At 40.2% G+C, this 24,139-nt stretch overlaps 1 protein-coding gene across 3 annotated transcripts in view; it reads left to right on the top strand.

Annotated features, from left to right (window-relative positions):
* FAT3 (FAT atypical cadherin 3) overlaps positions 1-24,139 on the top strand; it is a 339,730-nt gene that overhangs the window by 191,343 nt on the left and 124,248 nt on the right. For all 3 annotated transcript variants that reach the window (XM_035895315.1, XM_035895314.1, XM_035895313.1), the window contains exon 3: positions 14,314-14,375. In XM_035895315.1, coding sequence (XP_035751208.1) covers positions 14,314-14,375 — 62 coding nt within the window. The remainder of the gene's footprint in view (positions 1-14,313; positions 14,376-24,139) is intronic.

Here is a 24,139-nt window from a genome sequence, read left to right as displayed (position 1 = left end):
AGGGAGGGAACATTAGGCTCACGTTTCTGTAATCTTATTTGTTATTCAAGATTTGCTCCTGATAGCTTAAACTATTGAAAAAAACCCCACCCATACAGCCTTAAAAATGGAAAATTGATTCATTTTCGCCACTTTGCAAAGCCTTTCATTATAAAGGGGGAGCAAAGCAAGTAGAAAAGAACTGCATGCATCCAAAGTCACCAAATCTTTCCACTTGTTCCCAGGGCTCGGACAACAATGCCACTATGAAAATAGCTCTGAGGAGGAAGAGCATGCTGGGTAATGAGATGCAAATGAGCACACCAAGCATCCCACTCTGCTTCAGAGCCTTTGTATTCAGTAGTGCAATAACAACCAGCTTTTGAGTCATGATAGTTTAGCACAGAATAGGTTTCACAATGGGTGTGTGTATTATCCTCACGGGTCTCCTCAGCTTGTGGTCAGCAGGATAGTTAAACGTGGCATCCATTTTACTGAGAAGTCGCCTAGATTAAAACTAGCTGAAATAAGAGTGTCACAGTTAAGTGTAACAAAACTCAGTGTGAGACCTTGTGAAGGAAGAAGGGCATTTTATTTTATTTAACTTGCTCTGTAAGTTGGCTTTACCTACTCACACTCTCGTACCCTACATGCCAAGGCATGTGTATCCAAGTGCTGTGGCCAAGGTGACTCCTGTGGGAAACTGAAGTCCTCACTATGTCTCTTGGGTTCTTCTTACTGAGAAGAAACTGAGTTTTGGACAGGTCTTTTAAAACATTTAGGAATTAACAGTTATCTTTGCATCACAGTCTTGCTTACTTCTGCCTCTGTAAATCATCAATCTCTTTCCTCATCGCCTCATCTTGGATGTCTTCAGGGCTAGCTGTCTTTCTCTTAGGATGATAGCATATGTGACATGCTGTAACCTTGTTGCCCTCCTCCTGTTACCTGTCCACAGGTCTTCTGCTGACAAGTCGTCATTGCTGGGACCTTACCAGAGCCCTCTGCTGAGGTGTAAACAGCACATTCCCCAGAGCTCACCTGCTTGAGTGCTGTCAGTCATCTCCTTGGTTTATCAATATAGACCATTACTTTAAACCTGATTGTTGTTTCTTCTGGTGCTTTCACACACCTACATTTCCACTCCTGTTTCATCCATATCCATCTCAGTATTTCTGATAGGAGTCGGTACAGAGGGAGGTAGCTGAGAAGGAAACTTGATTTACTCAGTTGGAAGGACTAAGGTGCTCACAGTTCTGCCAGGCAGGTCTGGGAGAACCTCAGAGCCCCATTTGAGTGACCAGGAGAGAAGCACAGGTGAGGCTTGGATCAAGTCACACACATCCCTTTTTCAGGTAGGTGAACATGATTATCTGGGGCCTTCAAGGGCTGAAGAAGTAGGGTATAAGGACCTATGCACTAACCAAGGGTTGAAAAGAGAAGGTAGAAAGTAGAAAGAAGATAAAACAGGAGAGGGAGTGTATCAGCAGTGATGGATCAAAATAGCAGGGCTGGGCTTCAGGCAGGAGAAAGTAAAAAGCAAGTGGTGGTTTTTGTCCTTACAGCTCCAGCAGCTCCAGCAGCAGCTTGCCACAAGCCTCTGGATGATCCTGCATCTTCTGTCCCCAAAAAAGTCCTTGCAGTAGCAGGTCTCCATCCTCATTCATTAGGTGGTGGCTGGCCCTTGCGCCTCTGTTGTCAATCGCATTGGTGGCAAAGGTTTTCTTGACACATGCACTGCTTTCACTCTCCTCCTCTGCTGGGATTGATGCACATTCACATCCTCCCCCAATGTACATCTCTTCATTCCTCCATGCCCTCTCTACTCTCAGTCTCTTCAGGTTCTTCCCCAGTCACTCTGGGAGTTATAAATAAATCAGTGCCGTTGTTTAAAAGCAGCCAGCAGGGGTGGTGCTTGGGGTGCTGCTGAGACCCCCTGCCTGGGCAGCGGAACATGGGGGCTGCTTGCCCTCCCTCCGCTCCAGCTGAGGGGCTCCTCCAGCACGTGGGAGGAGCTCAGCCTGAGGATCCCACCTCTCGCTTGGTGTCAAGGCAGGAGAGAGCTCTTTGCAAATAACTGATTCTGCTCCTCTTCCTCAGCCAAAGACGTATTGGTACCCAGGACCCACTCTGTTGCTTCTCTGCTCTGCCAGCTGTTGGCAAGGCTGAGGTACTGGTCTGGCTTTGCAGAGAAAAGCAGCTGCTGCTCATGTTCCAGTTTTACTGTGCATTTTTGCTATTTGTTGTGTGCTGAGCCGAGTGTGGTTGTGGGGGGGGGGGGGGTAGAGCTAATACTATGTTTTACCCATTGATAACAATTTAATAAATCCCTGCATAGAAAAGTGAAAAAAAAGAAAGCAGAAAACCCTCGAAAGCAAAGAAATTCATTGCAGTCTTAAAGAAATTATTTTCTTTACTTACTTAACAGTAAATTTTGGAAAATGCTTAGTGCTGTTATGGCTGAGCTTTATGAGATTGTTAGTTAATAATATCATCTTACTCTTAGGCAAGTAATTTTTTCCTTTATAGGTCACAAGGCACTTTACAAAGAAAGATACCAATTATCCCAGTTTTATGGAAGGGGAAAATGAAGAATGGAGACATAAAATGTCTCATGTAAGGTTACAGACCAAGATAGAGGGTGAGCTGGAAGCCAAGCAGAGGTGTCTCAGCATGGTTTCTGAGGCAGGACACCGCGTTGGGAAGGGCAGCGGATCTTGACAGTGCTGAGGTCTGTCTGAGTCGCATGCCATGAAACAAGGCCGTATATCTTTTCTATGAGGCTTCTTTCCACAGCTCTGCGTTCTGCCTCTGGATCAGGAAGGTCACCTCACCGATGAATCATTTTTTTTTATTAGAGATGAAGATGAGATTGACTTGACCTGGGGAATCTGCAGTTAGCACGAGGCACTGCTCTCCCAGCGCTGCGGCTTTGCTGGGCTGGAGACAATTGCCGGTAATGAGGGATCAACGGCTTTCTTCTGAGCACAGTTGGGAGAAAAGCCGGGTTGTTTTCCTATTGTCAAGAACAGCACTGGCTTGAGGGTGTGTGTGGAAAAATGCAAAATCACTTCCCTTCAAAATGTAATGAGGGTGTCTAGATTAGGAGGAAAAACTGACAGCTGTGCCCTGTGCACCCTCCACACCTCCTCCACAATTGAGAAAGGAAAATACCAGGACTTCATCATGCTGTGACCTATGCATATGTTATACAAAAGCATACATTAGAGACTTTTTATTATTTTTTTTCCTTCCTTTGTTATTACATCATAACACACCAGAGAAAGAGGTCGAACAATAATTCACGATGTATTCAGGCCCAAGGTGCAGAGTATTTGCATAGCCCCTTTCCACTGAAAGTGGCACCACCTACCCCCGCCGCGGATGTTATATAAGTCTTCTTTCTTGCAAACAGTGAAATTAATTAGCATACATTATAACCAGAGTCTAGTTAGGCTCAGTCGTCGCTTTTGCAGAATTATGAGGCCTTTGTGCGCAAAAAAATTAAAGAAAATTGTATAATGATTATGTGTGCTGGTTACTAAGCTAGCCACCAGTTATATATATTTATAGCTATTCCTGCCAGTAATAATTATATGCTAATTATAACCCAAATAGAATTCTGTAATTTCTCCCTGAAAATGAAAGCGATGCAGGGGGATGTTAAAATCTGTGCTGAGGCATCGTATTAGCAATTAGGTTTTTAGACAGCACTGCATTTTTTAAGAGAAGACAACAAAAGAAGATACGAATGCTGTTTCTGTTCTTATGTATTTATTTAAGCCTAAGTAAAGGATTTGAACTTGAAAACCTTCAAACCTTCTTATCCCGTGAACTGTGAACTTCCGTGTGAAGTGTTTTAGCAGAGCTAAGCCCCTGCGTGACAGTGCCTCAAGGGCGTTTGCTGGGTTGTTTCAGAGCATCGTCGCAGCCCCAAGAGATGACTCAAGCCACAACAGCATCGTGGAGAAATTCCCCACCAGTTGTTCTGGAGGAGCCAGAGCAGCTTGGGCACTTTGTGTATTATTGGTGTTTTTCATCAAAACATTGCAGCTGTGGACTGCAGACTCAGCGTGTTTGATGGTGGCTCCACTGCCCTGTCCCAGAAAAATTGGTTTTGAGTGGAGGCTTTTGGGGGTTGCAGTTTGAGCACTAGCTTCATCCCACCTGAGTTCAGGCACTTCCCTGAGATGCCTGAGCTTATTTATGGCCCAAAGCGACCACAATCAGGTGGTGACTGTGGTTTGACACGGGCAGTTTTTCAAACTGTGTCCTGCTGTCCAGAGCTATTTGGGGTTTGGCTTCTTCCTGGCCAAACCCAGTTCGCTGCTACCTCTCTCTTAGCAAGTATGAATAACTGTGATATTCTCCACTCTAGAAATGTGAAAGAACTGGCACCCTAAACTGAACTGCTGTAGCAAGTAACTGTTGAGCGTTATTATCAAATCTGGGATTTGAACCATACAACTTGGAAATAACAAACAAAATGTCAGTGGTAAAGAGCAGGAAGGCAGGGTGAAGAAATAAGCCTTGCAGTCACAGAACTATTTGTCTGACCTCTGTCACCTGCAAGGTTTCCAAATGTATTTTAAAAGACAGTATAATTAAAAACATGGAAATAAATAGAAAGTGAGGTAAAAGTGCTCTTGGGTTTACAGGAAGTAAATCCTATCAGCCTATCTTGATGTCACTGATAATACAAATGATGTTCTAAGAAATTTTCTGTGTGTCATCTACATGGACTTCAGTAATGCAGTTGATATGGTTGCACTGCAGAATTTATGAGGTATGAGGACATGGAGATTAATAGTTGAATTGATATGTGCATATGGGTCTAGCTAAAGAAGAAATAAAAATGGTAATTCTTGAAAGAGGATTTGCATGCTGAAGGGCACACATTAACAGATTATTTCAAGTGCTGGCTAGACAAATTATCTTGTTTGGTGGTTTCCTCAATGATGCTGGCTTCAAAAGTGGGAGTTTGCTCTGATCCAGAGATAGCAGGCATCATCCAAACAGAAGGGGTTGGGGAAAAAAAGAAGAATAAAGGACCCCTGAGGGTTCAAAGAGTAGAAATTCATTAGCGGTGGAAATGAAACAGTGCATTTTGGGACTAATAACAAGATTGCTGCTCTCTGCTAGACTTTCATCCACTGGAGGCAGTAGTTAGGCTGCTTTAGCCAGGCTGCGTAGACATTATCTGGAGTGCAGTGGTCAGCCTCTATTCATCAGGCTGAGGAGGGATGAGGGCTGGAACTGCAACGCAAGAAGAGAAATGGTAAATTCATTAGGTGAGAGGAAGCCAAAGGAGCTCGGCTTGTTTAGTTGACCAAAATGAAGGTGCAAATCTCTCATAAACACTGTCTGAAAAACAGGGGCATTCAGCCATGTGGTCATGTTCCCAATAGCCTTCCAGGAAGAATACAGGGAACAGCAAACCTGCCACTTCTAAAATGGAGCTCAATATTTAGGAGAGTGGTGAATTTTCCTGAAGTTGCTGAGGACTGCGCTGGCTGAGTTTTGAAGGGATGAAAGGGAGTCCCTCCGAGTCCCCTGTTCCACCAGGCTGAACAGACTGGCACACCATATTGTCATTTTAAACAGATTCTAAGAACAAAAAAAGCCATAATCTGCCTTTAAAAGAAAGCATAATCCAAATTCTTCACTGAAGTAAATGTTTGCTCTGCATTTTGTGCAGAGTTTTGATATTTTCAGCAATAAGCTGAAGGATCTCTTAACGAGAGCCAGAAGGGACAACCAAAGAGGAGGAAAAAGGTTTTGCTTCAGCTTCTCCTTTATTTTTCTCTTCAGAAATAACCACACATTAGAAAACATAAATGTTTGTAAAAGCAATCGGTTTTTATACCTAGCTTGTTTCAAAGAGGTCATTTCACTCTCATTGTCACCTCAGGAAAAACAATAAGGCAGCGGTCCGCCACGTAATTGCACTGGCTCGCCTGGTGGGTTCTCTTTCTTGTTCAATGAAGTATCATTCATTTAGATCAGAATACAGTCTTTCTAAATTAGAGGTTTACATGCGTAATTATACAAAATGATATGTTTGTTTACATCTCCAAGTAAAATGTACATCGTTTTCTATCATTTATCTTTGAAATTCAATTTCATTTTGTCGATCCCTAATTTATTGCAGGAGATGAATGTGCCGTTAGAATGTTTACGACGCCTCTTACTGCCGGTGGGTAATAAAATTACCCTGGTTATTGCTATTCATTTCGACATTTCAGTGGTTAGGAATACGCAATAGTTTTACTTTCCTGAATATATGGTGGAAAATCCTAACGCTATTTATTGTGGCTGGCCTTCTTTTTTTTTTTTTTTTTTCCCTCTAAAGTCCTAAATTTACTTTAAAAGAGGAGCGGGACGGTTGACAACTGATGAATGTACTCCTGAACAGCTCTGTACTCTTTTCTACGTTCAGTATATGTATGGCAAGGCTGCGTTCATACCTTTGTGTGTACTGGTAATAAATATTTGAGATTTCTAGTAAACTCATCAGTAAACTCCTACATTCCCATATGAATTTCTGCAAATTCAGCCTAGGGGATCTGGTGAACGAGCAGTGTTTATAACCAGTCGCTGAATTTATAGAACATTTTTGGAAAAGCAGTGTTTGTTTTACTTATTCCTTTTGTCTGTTTAACTTGTTGGGTTAAAAGGCCCCTATTTTCAGCAAACAATCCCAAGGCATTTTTCTCCCCAAGCAGAGCTTTCAAGGGTAACTCTACAGAACGTTTCCTTTGATATCTTCATGTGGTTTTCCTTCCGTGTTCTTGCAGTATTTGAGAAAGGCAGAGTGGGAACCGCATCCGCTTTGGACTGTAATGAGATAGCATCAGTGTTGCAGGATGTTCAGAGCATCTCATGGGGCGCAGTAACTCTGCCGAGAACACTCACTAATTTTATATCCTTGTTTCCATTTCAAAATTGTTCTCTTTGAAGATGAGGATTGGTATCTTAATGAGTAGGAAGTTTCCCCCGGCAACCAGGGGCTGGAAAGCTTTGAGACGAGACCTCGGCTAATCCATCCAGACCATGTTTGCATGGGTGTGATGTATAAGCCCTGATATATACGGTCCTGTGCTGCCTGGCTGTCTTGGTCGAAGACCCTAACACTGCAAGTGGAGAGGGTGTGAAGCATGTGCTGCTGTCACCTTCAGCCTGCAGTGTGTTGTGAGGTTTTGGTCAAACCCTGTGTAATAACCTGTAGTCCCCAGTCATACTTCTAACCCATCCCACACTTGTATTTTTTTAATGAAACATTTTTTATGAGTACGTATAGCAGGGAAAAGGAAAAGATTATTTAATAATGGACAGTAAAACACGCAGTAAATTGTATCCCGTTAGTCTTTTGCTGGGGAAGGGGAAGACATTGCTTTTCTATTCACCTTCCTAGCTCTATGAAGGCACTCAGCCTTTGGCTTAAAACAGAGGAACATATTGGGCTTCTTTTACATTAGCCTGCTTGCTACCTGTCATACACTCTTTTCATATATCATCTAAACAAAGTCTGGAAACAAGAATTTAATAAAAGAGTTCTTTAAAATTTCATTTTTAAAAAATTTATTCTTTACACCATAACATTTTCAACACTTCCAGAGATGGCGGTAAAACATGCTGTCTCTCCATAGCAGATTCTGTTATCTTTTAAGCAGTACTTCAGGAAACAGCTCAGGTAGGGTTATCCATCCCCAGGTTGAAGAAAAATAATTTAATTTCATAAGGAGAAGGCTATCAAGCTCTCCTTGGCTTCATAGCCATATTAGGGAAATTCAATCTGTGTTATAAAATAGCCTGTGGCAAACTGATTTTTGGTCTCTAAGTGCCACTTTATTGAAAAATACGTGATTTTCTTCTAAGCCAAAGGTCAGTTTAGTTCACTATCACACCTACAGCCGTGGGCTGATCTGGGTGTGGAGAGAATAAGCATCAGAAGCAGCAAACCCACAGCAGTGTTTCCCTCTGTGCACTATTGTTCAAGCTCTCCAGTGCTTAGAAAATTTCCTCTGTCATAGCCTTTACATTTAGCAGCCCTTGGTGATTTTTTCTTCTGTGGCTGTCGAAGTCCATGGATTAACTTGTTTCTAACACAAATACTTCAAATAATGCATGTATATTGAAAGAATGAACATTGGTAAACCTCAGAGCTAAATATACCTCTGTAAATATGTATATTTTATAACGATTTTTAACATTTCACCTCATTGGGTATATGCAAAATGTCACATGCATACATATACATACTTAAATATTTGACTATCTACAGTATATATGTATGTATTTGTATAGCATGGTCTATCAACTTAAGCACACACAGACACACAGGGGCTTTATTTGTATGAGGACCCTTCTGTGAAACAGGAAAGCTAACTGAAGGCAGACCATGGATTATTCAGTCGGAAAATCCTAATTGGCAATTGGCCTCTCTAATTAAAGCATTGAAGGCAGAGTTAGCACGCAGGTTCACGTTTGTCCAGGTGCCATCACCCTTTCCGACTGCAAGAACAGAGGTAGAACATGCCTCGAGTTTTCCAGAATAGAAAGTGTTAAGAAAACAAAGAAACGCTTAACTTTTCCATCATATAAATTAAGGCTTATGTGCATGGTCTACTCTGGCTGACTGATTGATAATTTATGTGATTTATAAAATAGTGTTGTCAAATAAATACATGATCCTCAGGTGACAATTTGGGCTACTGCAGTTTTGGCGTTATTTCCCCCATCTTTGGTTGTCATCTTCACTTTGATCAGCATCAAATTCACCTAAGATTTGAAAAGTCGCTATTTGCTTTTACTCCGTCTGCACTTCTCAAGATTTTCGCCTTGCATATTATCCCACATTTCTTGTCAAGTTAATAATAAAAATAGCCATAAACATAAGTGTCTCTGTTAGCTTTAGGCCATCCTATAAACTATTTTTATATTCCCAAACAAGCTTTGATAAAGATTGGCAAAAATGTCAGAATTCAAATTAGATTTTGGAGCTCTGGTAGGATTAGATGGCAGTATCACAACCTCCTGAGGAAGGAGTTATGTGGATATGCAAACAGAAATATAGTTACTGAACTTTTTGAAATGAAAGATGTTGGCCTCAAATTACATTTGAATATAAATTTGTTTGCCTTTATTTGTTTATGTTAAATAAGTTAATAATTTTTTGTGTTTTTTTATTTATTCTTGACTACAAATAAAAATGCAAAGATTACATTCATTTAAGAGAGATTCTTTGCTAGCATAAATTTTCAGAGCATCTTTGATTGCAGTGGAATTGCACTAGATTAAGCCTTTTACCTGCATATCATCAGGGCGCTGTGTGTACTTTTGGGTATTCCTCAGACATAGGCATTTAGTATAGCCGCATGTTTAGGTATCCAAGCAGAACTACTGTTGAAAAAAATACAATATATCACAAAAGACTTGGTTTGAGACAGAACATCACACCACTTACGAATAACAAAGCATACCTTAGCTGACACAGTAGAACAAGAAGCTGCTGCTCTCTCTCTCAGGTTTGCTGGCTTTATTATTAATAAAGATGCAGTTTTCTACAAAAAAATATTATAAAGCATTAGTCATACTGTTGCATTCATAACGATTCCTGATTTTGTGTCATCTTCAATCATCTTTGCACACATGCACACACACGTATGCATCCACACACGTAGCTGGTATTAATTCTAAGCCATCAGACCTATGATCAAGTTACCATTTGCTAATACCTTACGTTTCCACATTTGCACTCCAGTAACTGTGCGCTTCATTCACGGCAGATGTGAAGCAGCTCGCGGGTTTTGATCTCTTTCGCTGAACTTTTTTTCTTTTTTTCCCTTTGCACCTGAGATGTGCTAAAAGCATTATCCCAAGCATCAGTGCTGTGCTGTTCACATGCCTTGATCACACGTCTGAGCCCTAATAACTGGTGATTTGTTTCCAAGATGATGCATTGGCTGAAGATTGTATAGGCTGATGTATAGTTAAAGTGCCAGGATTTCTTAGTCTCGCTCCTGTTCTTTCTTCCGTGTCACTATGGCTGCACCTAAGCTCTAAGGCAGGTCTGCCATGTTGCCCACCCCAAATCTCTGATTCTCCCATACAGTAAGCTGATGGGGTGAACCACACTGCTATTTATTCTCCATCCACACACTGAGTTTCCTTTTAGAGGAGAATGATGCAGGAGAGGATGATCATCCTGTCCAGTGCACAGTGAGGCATTGGAAGCATGTTCCCCAGTCGGTGTCAGCTGGGACTTGTCGTGGTGTCTTGCAGCATTATGGGACACCTTGTGTGGGAAAAGCATATTCACCTTCCAGCATCTCTGAACTCTGGAAGAGTTACCGTAACATTTATTAGGGTGGGAAAAGCACTCTAACAGCAAAAGTAACAGGTATTGTAGAGAAGCAAGTTACGTAAGAACACATAGTTATCGCCAAGATGAATTATTGGGTCAAGCAATGTTTTGGAGTTTCGGAAAACAGTTCATTTATATGGCCTGAGAAGCAGATGTGCCAGGATGCACAGATGTTTTAACTCAGAAAGTCAAAGAAAAGTATGAAAAGTTGGGAATAGAATCACATAACCTTGCTTGTGAGCTGATGGTTTTATTGTAAATAGTTTTTCTATCAGATCCAGTTTTGCTCTTCACTTTCACGGCTGTTCTTAAAGAATCATCAGAGTTATAAGTATCTCCTGCCCTTAGTAGGACCATAAGGCTTCCCTGGAAATTTGAAAGAAACCATTTGAGAGGTATGCTGTGACTTTTGAAGCTTGTTAGTGTTTTTGACTATTTTGTGAGAAATGTGTGCTGTATTTCCCAGCTGGCTTTGGACAGTTGTCCAGATGGCTGTGTCTAGAAGAGCTACAGCACATACTGAAGGTGGGAAAAAAGAAAGGGTCATTTTTGATCACTGTCCCCTTGTGATTTTATGTCATAACCAGCACTGCAGCCTAACATCATTTCTTTGGATTTATTTTTCTCTGTGAGTTATTTTCTTTAGATCATGCCTGTACACCATAACAGAGTATGATGATTGAATACAGTTAGAGAAGAACTAAAACTGGGATACATTCTTTTGTGCAAAGCCAAGTTTCTCTCAATTGCCCCTGTATCTCAAAAATAAAGTTCTACACACTGCTAAATATTACTATTATTATGCATCTATGGCACGGAATACTGAATACAGGAGGGAGGGACACAGCAAGGTTTTCACAAAACCCATGAAATTAATGTCTTTGAGACTGGAGTGGTAAAGCTGTGTGTAGTCTTAGATATAACTGGAATATATTTCAGTTTTGATGCTTGGTCTTCAACAGAATTCCTTGAAATACAGTTTTATAATCTGAAAGTACCAGATTCCCATCCATACTAATACAAGTCCATAATTAAATAAATATTAACATCAAGCAGCTGAGATCCAATTTTATGTATAGTCGTATTTTAAACAGTAGTGTTGTGTAGTGTGATCTGTCTGTGAGTTGAGGAATGAATGTGGAAGTGAGCAGCCAGGAGACTGCGATGGGGCCACCATGAGTGTGGGGTGGGAGAGCTCCTCAGAGAACAGGAATGGAAGCTCGATGCCCCACAACTGCACACGTAAACGACCAATTATTTCTATAGAGTGTCGTAACAACCTAATGAAAGTGTCCAGAACTGTCTTTAAAGCAAAAACAACTAGTTGTGCTAGCTCTATACTGCAGAATCAGGTCTGCAGAACTGATGGTGATTGTCTGGTTACCTGCCCTTTAGGACACGCCCTTAAGTCTGGGTGCTAAATCTGTTAAGATCTGCTACGCTTAAAATGTAGGCACTTCTGTCGTAGAGACTTGCCATATGTTCATACACTTCTTTTAGAAGGAAATACAGGTCTGAAGGCACTCTGACCATTACTGCAGTCCAAAAGGCTCTACATTGAAAAAAAGGAAAACAAAAAAAAAACCCTTTAGCAGCAGCAGTAGTAGTAGTAGTAGTAGTTTTAGTTTTACCAGTGAAAGACAAGTGCTATTCATTCTGGCAGCGATACTCAGTTTCGGATGTTAGCTCTTGGTCTTCAAAAGGAATGTCGGTTCGTCTGCCTGAAGAAGATGATGAGGACAGAGACCTCCTACAATTTACAGCTAGACATTTCTTGTTTAAGAAGAAAGTAGGTGGAGTTCATAGTGGCACATTAGGAAGGAAGGAAGTGGAAGATGATACAAAAATGATCATATTCCTTACCATGGTTAGGTTGTGCTTGATAAATATATATAGTGACCATGCATGTGATGAACAGCGATATTTGAAATTTGAAATTTTTACTTTATCAATTTATTGGGGCTGAAATTCTTTCATAATTAGGAACAACTTCCCTGTATCTTTGCGTTCTCTCTAGACATGGGGAAATCTTGTGTGAATGACACCAATTTGTCATCTGTGCTGTCATGTCTGTTTAAACTCATGTGGTGAGTAGATGTCTCCCATATGGTGTAACTTTTTTGAATATTTACCATGGCTCGATGCAGGTGATACCAGTTGTTTTGGTTTTTCAGCCTTTTGCCAGCACCAGGTTCTTCCATGTCATTGCAGTGATCCACTCTGGTTTCTGTGACCTCCCCTTGGGTGTCGCTTCTGTGGTCTAATAGATCTTGTAACAAGTCTGAAATATTGGAAGCAGAGTGGACTTCCCTTTGTTCATTTCATCCCATTACTTCAAGTAATATTTCACCCCTTTACACCAGAATAGATAAAGTGATTCCTCCAAGGAGAAGGCGACAGTGTATGAGGAACTGTGGCTGTAGAAGCATTCTGAGACTAGAGGTGATTGTTCAGCCTAGAGAAGAGAAGGCTGCGGGGACACCTGATTGCAGCCTTTCAGTACTTAAAGGGGGCCTATAGGAAAGATGGGGAAAATCTTTTCAGTAGGGCCAGCTGTGTCAGGACAAGGGGTAATGGTTTTAAACTGAAGCAGGGTAGATTTAGACTGGATCTAAGGAAGAAATTCTTTATACTGAGGGTGGTGAAACACTGGAACAGGTTGCCCAGAGAGGTGGTGGAGGCCCCATTCCTGGAAACATTCAAGGCCAGGTTGGACGGGGCTCTGAGCAACCTGACCTAGTTAGTGGTGTCCCTGCTCACTGCAGGGGGGTTGGGCTAGATGACCTGCAGGGGTCCCTTCCAACCCAAAACATTCTATGATTCTATGATTCTATGTAGATGCAAGATGTTGCTGATGGTTTTTTGAAGAATTTAGCGTCATCGTGGGTTTGTGCTTAGATGTTTGGATGGTCTGATTAAATAAATAAGTTTAATAATATATAATAATAGTATAATATATAATAATAGTATAATCCAGGGAGTATGTATTTTCTTGTCTTCCTAGGTAAACTTAGAGACGAGGAATTCTTGAGAACAACTTTGTCCGCCGGCATTGTCTCCAGAACCAGCTTTATCTCTAGGAAAAGTTGCTCCCTTTACACTTGTCAGAATCTATCACAAAACAAGCACATGATGCATTTTCCTATCCAAAGAAATGTTTTGTATGTGGGAAAACTCAAATCTGCCCTTCAAATCTCTAGTGAGAACAAAATAAAAAACAGCTACGTTCATAGAAGATAAGCATCACTTTTCTTGAGGGAACTTTGGAAGTGTTTCATTTTCTTTCCTTGGTATAAATCTCACAAGAGGTTAATCATTTGTGAAAGTACATTGCTTTAAAAAAAAGATATCTTGATCATCCTCATGTAAAAGGGTACTTTATTTTAAAGACTCAATTTGAGCATGGAACAAATTGATGAAATTGTAGTACAAAACCTTTAATGCATTAGAATGATTACATTTAGAAATCATTATGTATACAAGTAGTTATTACAGAAATAACCTTCTTTGTCAAGTATTCTTGGCGTGGAAGTAATCAGCATCCTATCCCATTAATTGTTTGAGAACTCTGAAATCTTTAATGAGGTTTTTACGGAAGGACTTCAGTCAAATGCAAATGATTCATTGAAGCACTTAATCATAAGACAAAATAGTGATTCTTTAGGAAGTTTTTTTTTTTTTATTCACTGTAATAAATGTAGCAAGTTAACTGTAGATACATAGATAACTGTTTCTCAGTTACTTTTCTCCCAGCATTTTTCTTCAGAGATTCATTGTTAGTCAGAAAGTCATAATGGCTGCATTGAGAAAGAAAATGCTTGACAGATGTCAAGAAATCTGTGTCTGATATAGCTTCAAATAGATTTTTTCCCTTTGAGTGTTTGAAAAATGAATTTATTTCTTCTGGTCGATGGAGACATATATTTTTCAACGGGTATTGACAATCAAATGCCATCCTTTTTTCACAGGTCTGATTACAACAACATCGAGAAAATTGGATCGGGAACAGCAAGCAGAGCATTTTTTGGAGGTAAGATTAAGTGGAAAATATATGTTAAAAGGTTAACTGATTTTTGTAGTTTAAAATCACTTCTTCCTGTTCCAGGAGAGTGGTATTCTCCTTTCTCTCAGTGTATGACAGACTCGCACAAACCTGGGAATTGCCTGATTATACAGAAGAAATAATATATTTTGCAATTCGCAAGCACAGGAAAAAAAAATTGAATGATATGCACAACACTTGATTTCCACTTCTAATCTGCTTGGCTTAAATCTTTTATTGTGGCCCTTATATTTTATTTGTGACAGAAGTTTAGAATATCTAGAGTAATATTTTTTTTTTTTTAATTGGTGGAATCACCCCAACACTGCCAAGATTTTCAGTCTCTCAGCTTAAACATGTTTAAAGTTTTGCATCTTAGATCTTACATGTAAACTATTCTTTTGGATGAAAGCAAACTTTGACCTTGCTCACATTCACTGCATCACCTGAATCAATGAATAATTTCTTTAGCTTTCACTTATTGGGACTATCAACAACAATTTTCAGGTTAAAAACTGCCCTCCAAAAAGAACATCTAAACCCTTGGCCCGTGGATGAATGTTTCTCTTTGGAAGTAGCTCACTTATGTTGGATATGGAGTGATATACTTGTAAACTACTGGGTTTACCACATGTGCTTTATTTCACATTGCTGTACACCATGCTGTGGTTTTTTTCCCTTGAGTAGAAGATCCTTGACTCCGTTCTCTTGTCTATTTGTGAAATAAGGAATTCTTGATTTGTGTTCGTAACACGTAGAAAAGGGCCATGTTGTCCCACATAATCAATCATTCCTACTATGTATTTTAGGAAATTCTCTTCAAATCTATGCAAGTTAAAAAACATCTGGACAAAATAGTTCCCAATGCAATCACTATCTGGCAGCAAAATGTAGTAAAATATACTTTTGCATATTCCATGGTTATTTTTGTTTGTTAGAAATCCCAAATTATTTTAGTTAGTGCAGAACACAGGAGAGAAGGGATAATTTATTACTGTACAAGTTTGGTGGTTTGTTGGTTTTTTTCCTTTTCTTGGTAATTCACTGCAGGTTCTTACACATTGCAGGCCATAAATAAATGGAAGGAAATAAAAGGATTTTCCCCTTTTTAGGATTTATTAAGTTGGAAAGTTAGTAAAATAATCATGTGTTCCAATAACTCCAAGCTTTCCAGTTTATACTGTCAGAGAAGATCAGAAACTGAATGAAATTGCCATTGATTTTGAAATATATCTATTGATGAGATCTTAGGTCTGTAAGTCTCTTCTGCATTTATGTGTTTGCCTCAGAGACCTCAGTGAAACATGCCAAATTCACATTTGCCAGAGGATTCCCATACAGATGGGGAAGTGTTACTATTAATAGCAAAAAAAAAAAAAAAAAAATTACTTATAGGACTTAGACTTTAGTCCTCAATACAAGTTAATATACTCCTTCCTCTGAATTTTATCTTGTTTGAAAAAATAACCATCTGCAAGATTTTGAGGACTGAAGATCCTCTAGAGGGAAATTGGTATCATAGGGCGCCCCAAGGCTTGTGAACGGGGAGTGCAGTAGAAGGCAGGCTATGGAGAAGAGAAACACCTCAGCAGGGTGTCCTGGAGAAGTGGGGAGAGGACCACAGGGTTGTAAAACCCACCTGGGAATGGTGTGCAGGAAAGGAAATCAGGCTTTGGCAGGGACACGGGCCCAATGGCCAAATCAATGCGTTGAGCTGCTGATGAACCATTGACCTCTTGGGAGGCGTGTTCCTGGGGATCAGAGCAAATAAGCTGCTGGGGATCTGGAGCCAGGCTGGCCAAGCTGTGCTTGTGCTTGTGGTGCACTCAGAAAACATTTTCTAAAATGCCTGGCTGTCTCTGTGTGTAATTAACCCCCTGGGGAGGCCTTAATTGCTGAGACAACCATGGCTACCCAGTAGTACGGTATTTCCCTTCCGGCTTCATTTCATACCCTTCTTCAAGTAGTCTGCCTGGTATAAAAGAGAGCAAACTTGGCTCCCTTTGAAAAGCTCTGATTAGTGCTTGACCTGGCAACCCTTGCTCCCCTTTGCCCAGTGCCTGTGTGAGGCAAAAGCTTTCCTAGATACAACTTTTTAATTATTTTTAATAAGCCTGTCTTTTCCCTACCTGAATTTGTCAGGGATGCTATACCCATACTGGCCGCTGCTTACGGAGCAAATTCCATTACCAGCAGTATTGCCACCTCTTTCACAAAAGCTGTTAGGAAAACGAGGTGAAATAGGATGGCAGATGTTAGTCATTGTACTTGTGTGTAGTGCCAATGCTCATCTCCAGACCGCTGCCTGTGATGGCTTAGGGTGGCTCTTCTGGAGTCATCCGTCCCTGTCCATATTGGAGGAAACATGAATTACCAGTGAGGACTGGGATGTGTATTTTTAAGGCTGCCATGCTTAGGAAAGGTGAATCTAAGTGACTCCCCTTGTCAGTGCACAAGAAGTCTGTTGCAAAGTACTGAGCCCAGGTCAGCTGTGCATCTGTTCTTCCTTCCTCCTTTAATTATCTTCTTTGGATGTATGGACCTGTGTCTGTGTGACTTTTTTAACGGTTCCCAAGGCTGCTGTCACAGGACTTGCACTTACCAAAGACTACGTGCCAAAGTGAGCACAGAAACATGCCTAGACCCTGAGTTAAGAGATGATTGAGGAAGGCAGAAATAGACTCCCCTTTATAATAATTGAGATATTTTGTTTGTTACGGTGATGTTGTTTGGGGAGGTTGGGGTTTTTTTTTGTTGTTTTATTTGGGCTTTTTGGGAGGAGAGAAAAAAACTATTTTTTCTCCCAGATTTTTCATTGACTTGTAGCATTGTCAATGCTTTTTTTTTTTTGCTCCCAAATTGAGGGCTTAATTTTTTTTGACACATTTGTAATGTCTTGCAAGGCTGCAGGTTTTATTCAGTGCTTGTTATCAGGTAGAATTTTTCTGTTTAGGTTTAAATTGGATGTCACTGGATTTTATACAAGATTGTCTCTTGCTTTAGTGGATTATTACTAATGGAATGGTTCTGCCTGAAATGGGAGGAAAATGACCACTTGATTGCATTACTTTCTCACATGAAGCAAGCCAAAAGCATTTATTTTATTTCACAGACTTTCTTACAGCTTCTGAAGGTGGGATGAAGTATTTAAATATCCATCTGAAACAAGAAAGCTAATTCTGAGAGTTACCTGCTTGCTTTGCAGGTAAATGAAAATAGCTATGTATTTCCAAGTGAGGTGCAATTGCAGGTTTCAGGTGATCTGTCTTTATTCTCCTTCAGTAATTGGACACATCTTCCTCTTCTTCTTTCCTTCTTTTACTTCCTTATTCTTTTGGGTATGTGTTGTCTCCTAATAATTTCTATGTTAGCACTTAACTCTATCTGCTCCTGCATTATGCTAATTGATGAAAAAGAAGATGCTAGAAGTGGAGAATATTAGTGGAGTTTGAGCTGTGGAAGACCACAGAAAATAGTCTGGCTGTTTTTTCTGCTCACATTTTTTGTAGATGCCTCCTAATCCTGGTCTGACAGCCTTACAAACTAGTGATTTTGCTATGTGATTTTATGCAAACAGCTGCTGGAGTGATGGAGGTCCAACAATAAGCATAAAAATTAAACCATTTCATGCAGGATCTGCATCCTTGTGTTGTGGCAGCTGATTTTGAGATGTCCAGAATATGAATAATTCCTGGTCTGCTTTCCAGCGTACATGGGCAGCCTGATGGGAGAGGATCATTGCATCCAGGCTGCAGTTCATTGACTTGCACGGTCAGCCCGGAAAGTGGATTTGAGTGCACGCTTTCTCACCCTGAGCGGTTTCTGAATGCCCTGTAGCAGATGCTGGGTTACTTATGCCTCCAACACAGAAAGCCTCTGCAAAACGCACCCACTGCTGGGGAGTTCAGTTTGCTTGGAATTGCTGCAGCAAGACCTGTATTTAGCAAAAGAATGAGCCAAAAATGGTTACAGGCTTCAGTGTGCAATTCTAGCAAAAGTCTTTGAAACTTTATGATTGGAGGGATAAATTATCTGTAGCAAGAGATGACCTCTTCATCCTCTTGATAACAGTATATAATAAGTTGGTGCTTTTAAAGTGCTGAGGCTATTTAGTCTCTCTTTGATGAGCACATGGGGTTCAGGCTCTTAAGTCATTTAAGCCAGTTTTGAAAATTATATCCATAATATCTCTCGGTTCCTCCAAAATATGTTTAAATTTACCACTGCAGATTTGTTCAGAAGTTATCTTTTAACATTTGTCATGGTGGAAAACTTGTCTACTCAAAGCCTCTCTAAGGAATAAAAAAAGTCGCTAAAAAATAAGCACAGTCAGAACTTTAAATCTCTTCAAGAGCGGCGAAGCAACTGAAGACAATAGGTTTAAAAATATTGTTACAACAGCCTTAGCCTTTCAAGGTCCGAGTCACGTACCATAATTAATGTGGAGGAGAAGTGGGAGCAGAGTGTTGGCTTTGTGCAGCTAATTTTTAGCCATCTTAGTGCTATCAGAATAGTAACAGTGCCTCTCAAGTGCCTTGCTTTTGTCGCAAATCAGTATATACAAGCCTCATCAATCTTCCTTCTGTGACGCTTGAGCGTGGCTCTGAGAAGGATGTCAGTAACAGTGCAAAGGGGTTGTAATGAAGATAAATTGGTAAATCTGATGTGAGTGTCAAAATACATGGGCTGAATGAAGCACATTGGTTTCTATTTACTGTAAGTACACTAACAGGGTACAATAAACTGTGTTACATAGCACATATTTGTATGCAATAATTAGAGGGAAGCATAATAATCTGCTGTAATTGTTGCCTTCTAAAAAGAATTCCAATTTCGACTCATTTAATGGGAAGCTGTAATTATGAGGGGAATTTTGATGGAGGAACTATCATTTTATTCCACTTGGAATTTGGTGTGGAATATCACAGGGGAAATTGCTGCTGGAAACTTTACGGCCACAGTTTGCAGGGGAGAGGGGGTTTAAAATCTTGAGAAGTAGCATTTTAAAATAGCACCGCCCTCAGTTCTTCCCACAAACACCAGGCTGGTGGTTTGGTGTTGGACCGGCATTACGTTCTCTGCCATCCTCTTTTTATCCAGCATCTCCCACACAAGAACTTAACAGATTTAAACTTGTTTTGGTTCTGAACCTATTCACTTAGGCTGTAGCCTTTGCGGGTGGTGAGGCCTGAAGTCAGTGGTCCTTCATGAGAAAAAGCAGCATTTTCTGAAGCATATAGGCAGCCATGTGGCAATATGATCATGTCTATTTTTACAGGAGAGGTACAAAAGCTGAAGCTCATTGGGTTTATGTAGCTGAATAGTACTCTACAGAACATTGATTGCTTAAGTCCTGGATTATGAATCTGTGTAAGCATTTGTTTCATGGATCTTTAGCATTGCCCACATTTGGCAGGGAAAGATGCATTTTTTCTTGGTGACATGCTGGTGATGGGGTAAAAATAAGGCACTGTGTCTGATTGAACATTTTGTCTGAGGTTTAAATGGCTCCAAAGGCACATGCCTTTCCCTTTTTAACACTGAAGCCTATCAGATGATGCAAATTAAAAAAAAAATAGGTAAACAGCCTCTTAGTTCCATCCTGAGCTTAAAAATTATCACTGGCTGTGCTTGCTGGAAATAAGGGAAATATTTTTTATTATTTCAAGGACACCTGAAAGGGTTTTTAGTGGAACAGTAAGTATGTAGGGGCAACTTTCCAAAAAGACAATGAAAGCTGTTTCATGGTGTCAGCTTCAAATGGCGACATGCTGAACTTGAATGTCAGTGGGGAAAAAAGCAAAGGAAAAAAGGAAAGAAAAGGAAAAAAAGAAAAGAAAAGGAAGAAAATAAACAGATCTAAAAAAAATCGAAAGTGTGTTCATCTCATACTGCCTCTGCATGGGTTTATCAGCAGAGGGTGAAGCCACCTGCGGGACAGGTCGGTGTGGTGGTGGATCTAGCAGAGACCCCAGTTCCCCAGTGGCATAGAAGGCACACACTGAGCTCGCTCATCCCACGCTGCAGATTTCCATCCTGCACCCCGTGTTCTTCAGGAGTTGTTATTCTGCACCAGCTTTCTAGAGATGCATGGGCTGAACTCACCCCCCTTCCCCTTCCCCTCCTGATTGTTAATATTTTTTTTTTCCATCAAGTTGCTATTTTCAGAACTAGCTAACAACTTTCCAAAGGCAGGAGATGACCGGAGGTTAAAAATCTTTCAGAGACAGATTTGCATATGACATTGCACTCTGCTTCTCGTATGTATTGAGGCAGAAAGTCTTACACAGCAAAATATGGGAAAAGTCCTGGTGTGATTCATCTGTCTGCAGTGATAAGTGGTCTCCTCAATTAGACTATTGTCTCTAACTGATGTGATCCGATAAGATGAAGAATTATCAAGTGCATCACTGCAAATATTACTAGTTCAGTTGTTAACTGAGTGGCCTTTGTGCAAGAGATGTGAACGGGAATTTTAAACTGCAAAATAATTAAGGCATGGCGTTCTTATGGATTATTCTTTTTTCTTTGATTATTGCAAATTTCAATAGCTCCCAGATGTCCCTTTATTTTAGATAGCAACTTGAGAAGTAGCACTGATGACAAAGCCTAAGCACTGGGAAAACTGGGTTTAATAACATTTTTCTTCATGCATGTGGAATTTTAATTTTGTTTGCTTATTAAATAAGAAAAAAACTCTTCATAAAATGATAATAATAAGGCAAAGTAAGTTTGAATTAAAAAAAAAAAAGGTCGTGTATGTAAATTCCATAATATTCTCTGTTAAATTCAAGTAGCCAATAGGAAATGTACACACAGATCTGATGACACAATTTAAACCAAAGTCAAGGGGCAAGAATGGGTCTACATACATCAAATAGTAGCAGTGACCATCAGCTCATCTCAGTTATTCAATGAAATACCAATAGCCTTGAGAGACTGGATGCGCAAAGAATGTCGGTGACATTTCCACAAAATTCATACTTTGCGTCGACTCTGAGGATGCTTTGTTTGCTTTTTGTGTTATGCTTAAGGCTGATTTCAATCTTTATTTATTTAGATACTACTAATCTAATTCTTTTAACTGTCTCAATATTAGATTGTTTCTCTTAAAAACGTGTTGCACATGCTAACATCCGGAAGATGTCAAGGATAAACACACTACTGACAGCTCAATTAGTGCATCATTTATATCCAAGTATCTGATCCTGGCCTCTCCTGGAGAGTGCTTAAGCCATCCAGCTAATCTAATACTGTATGGAAGTTCTTACATGGAAGAATTTAGTCGAGCATTAAAAAACCTCACATTTGTTTGGTAAATCCATTCTATTGATTCAGGTTACCAACAATAATGAAGAAAACCAGTCCTCTTTTCTAGGTTTAATGAACTTCCTAATAAAAAGTCTTCATAGCTCAATATGCAAGACTTCAGGTTTTTGTTATGAATGCTTGACAATTACAGAAATGAGTCAAATAGTTTATAGACCTTTTATAGGTGTATTGTAAGCTTGTGTTAAATTATTTGGATATTAAAATAAAAACACAGAGCTCATTTATTATTTAGTCCCTCCTTAGCTCGTGGAAGAGATTTGATTTTCCCGGCTCATCGATATATATGATGACAGATTCAGCGGAATATTGTCTGACATATATTTTCCACAAAATCATGTTTCACCAGACAGTGAGTCTGTTAGAAATGGACAGGGAACAATTGGTATTACGACCCAGGTTTAAAAACTTGTTAGCTATTTAGATGAAAAGTTGACCCAGTATAAAGATACAGATGATTTTGCAAGTACTGATTCAGGTTCGTACTTTGAAAAGCATGGCAAGATCAGAGTTGTCCAGGATGAGGGCTTTGGTTCACACACTGCTGTCTACCACGGTTGTTGTGTCTCATTAGAAAAATCACATTTCTTATTGCCTAGAGCTTTGCCTTAGTTAAGGAATGATTTGCATATATCTGGAGTTTGCAGAGAGGAGGAGCTTGTTTTACAGATTTCATGAATCACTGACCTGAACTGTTGGGTCATGAAATGAAGAAATGAAAATCCACAAAGCGCAGCGCTGTCAGCTTTTTCATGCTGGGCATCAAATGCCTCTTGTAGGATTTTTCTTGTGGACCCACAGCAGTCTAGCAGCAGGTCTTGGCTTTAAGCATCTCATCACATTGCAAGCATGGAAGGAGAAACTCAGCCTATAGGCTTTGTGTGCTGTCTTATCAGGCATTTTCCGCCTCTTTTAAAGGCATAGCAGAGAAGGTGGAATTGTGCCAGGAAACAAATCCAGCCTGCAGGCTGCCACCCTGCAAGGTCCTGAGCATCTCCTGGGAGCCTAGAGGTGTATCAGCATTCCCTTGACCCTCGGGACCTACTTAAAATCTCACTGACTTAGCATCATGCAGTTGTGAAATCAAGTAGTGCAAAAAAGTGATGTTTTGGTTAACTAGCATTGTGTTAAGACATATGTGATGCCACTGTGGAGAGGGGAAAGGCTTATTTATTATCCTGGGGGCTAGCTGAGTTCCCTTGCTTACCCTGAGTGGTGTGCTTAGTCCAGCTTCAGTAGCATTGATTTTCTTGAAGTTATCCCTCATAATACCCAGGCCTAGAGAATTAGACATCAGCATCCATGGCTGCGTTTCCCCAGATATGTCTGGAAATGGGTGAATGAACACATTAGAGAAAAGCAATTTAAAATATACCCAACACCTGTTTCTTCTGCTCTGTTTGCAGAACTACGAGATGGCAGAGCATTAGATCAATGCAAATGGGATGGAAAAGTATTATTAAAACACCAAACATTATTGTGTGGTTTGAAAATTAGGTCTGCACCCATGTGTTAAATGCTGTTGAAACAGAGAGGGACATACTAATGGTCTTCCTCTTCATTTTATAAGTCATTCCTTATGCTAAGCTCGTGTAGGCAAATTCTGTAGTTAATCTATACCGAGTTCTTTTCTGTCAAGATTTAGGAGTTTGGTCTAATGTTGCTTTCTCGATGAGGGATTAGCTCACAGATTAGATCAGGGTTAACAGGTTTTTTTCTTCACTGTGTGTTTCATAGGATCTGTAGCTTTCTTTTTTTATGGGCTGGAGCCCACCTACCAGGCCCAAATTGGTCGGATATACCCTTTCAGGGTGTCTCCATTGCCAGGCTCCGTGCTTGGCGAGACAAAGAGTCATTGTGAAGGGCACTGCTTTGCTAAATCTTCACATTTGTTTTATGAATGTACCAAAGTTTTAATCTTCTGCAGGAGCAGCAGGAAATCTTTCACATGATTTTAATCTATTTTAGATGTACAGAGCCTTTGTGTTATCTGAAGCATGTCTGCTTTAGTGCTATATCGTGTTTTCTGTAGCATTTGCAATACCCATCAGCTGCCAGACTGTTAATTTATGTCTCTAAGTGTGTGAGCACACACACATGCACGCAGATACACATTTTGTGGAGGTGTCACATTCCTGCCTTCCTGGCCAAGACCAAGCTGAGCATTGCATTTATGGCAGGGGAGTATCTTCTTCCTCACTTAGGAATACATTGCATCTGTATTAAAATTCTTTCTGGGCATAGGAAATCCTTGTATGCCTTTTATTTAATCCATCATTTAGAAACGTGCCCTTAAACAAGTTCTGCGTCCATTTTTCCTTTATCCTGGGGTGATATGTACTCATCTGTTAGGAATTCATGCTTGTTATCTCTAAAAAAAGTTAATTCTGGGGTATTTTCACAGCGACTTCACTTGCTGCCAC

The sequence above is a fragment of the Egretta garzetta genome, unplaced genomic scaffold (genome assembly GCF_000687185.1).
Source record: "Egretta garzetta isolate BGI_Z169 unplaced genomic scaffold, ASM68718v1 scaffold255, whole genome shotgun sequence".
NCBI lineage: Eukaryota > Metazoa > Chordata > Aves > Pelecaniformes > Ardeidae > Egretta > Egretta garzetta.
Note: the sequence above shows the minus strand (reverse complement) of the source record. Positions and strands in the feature narration are given on the sequence as shown.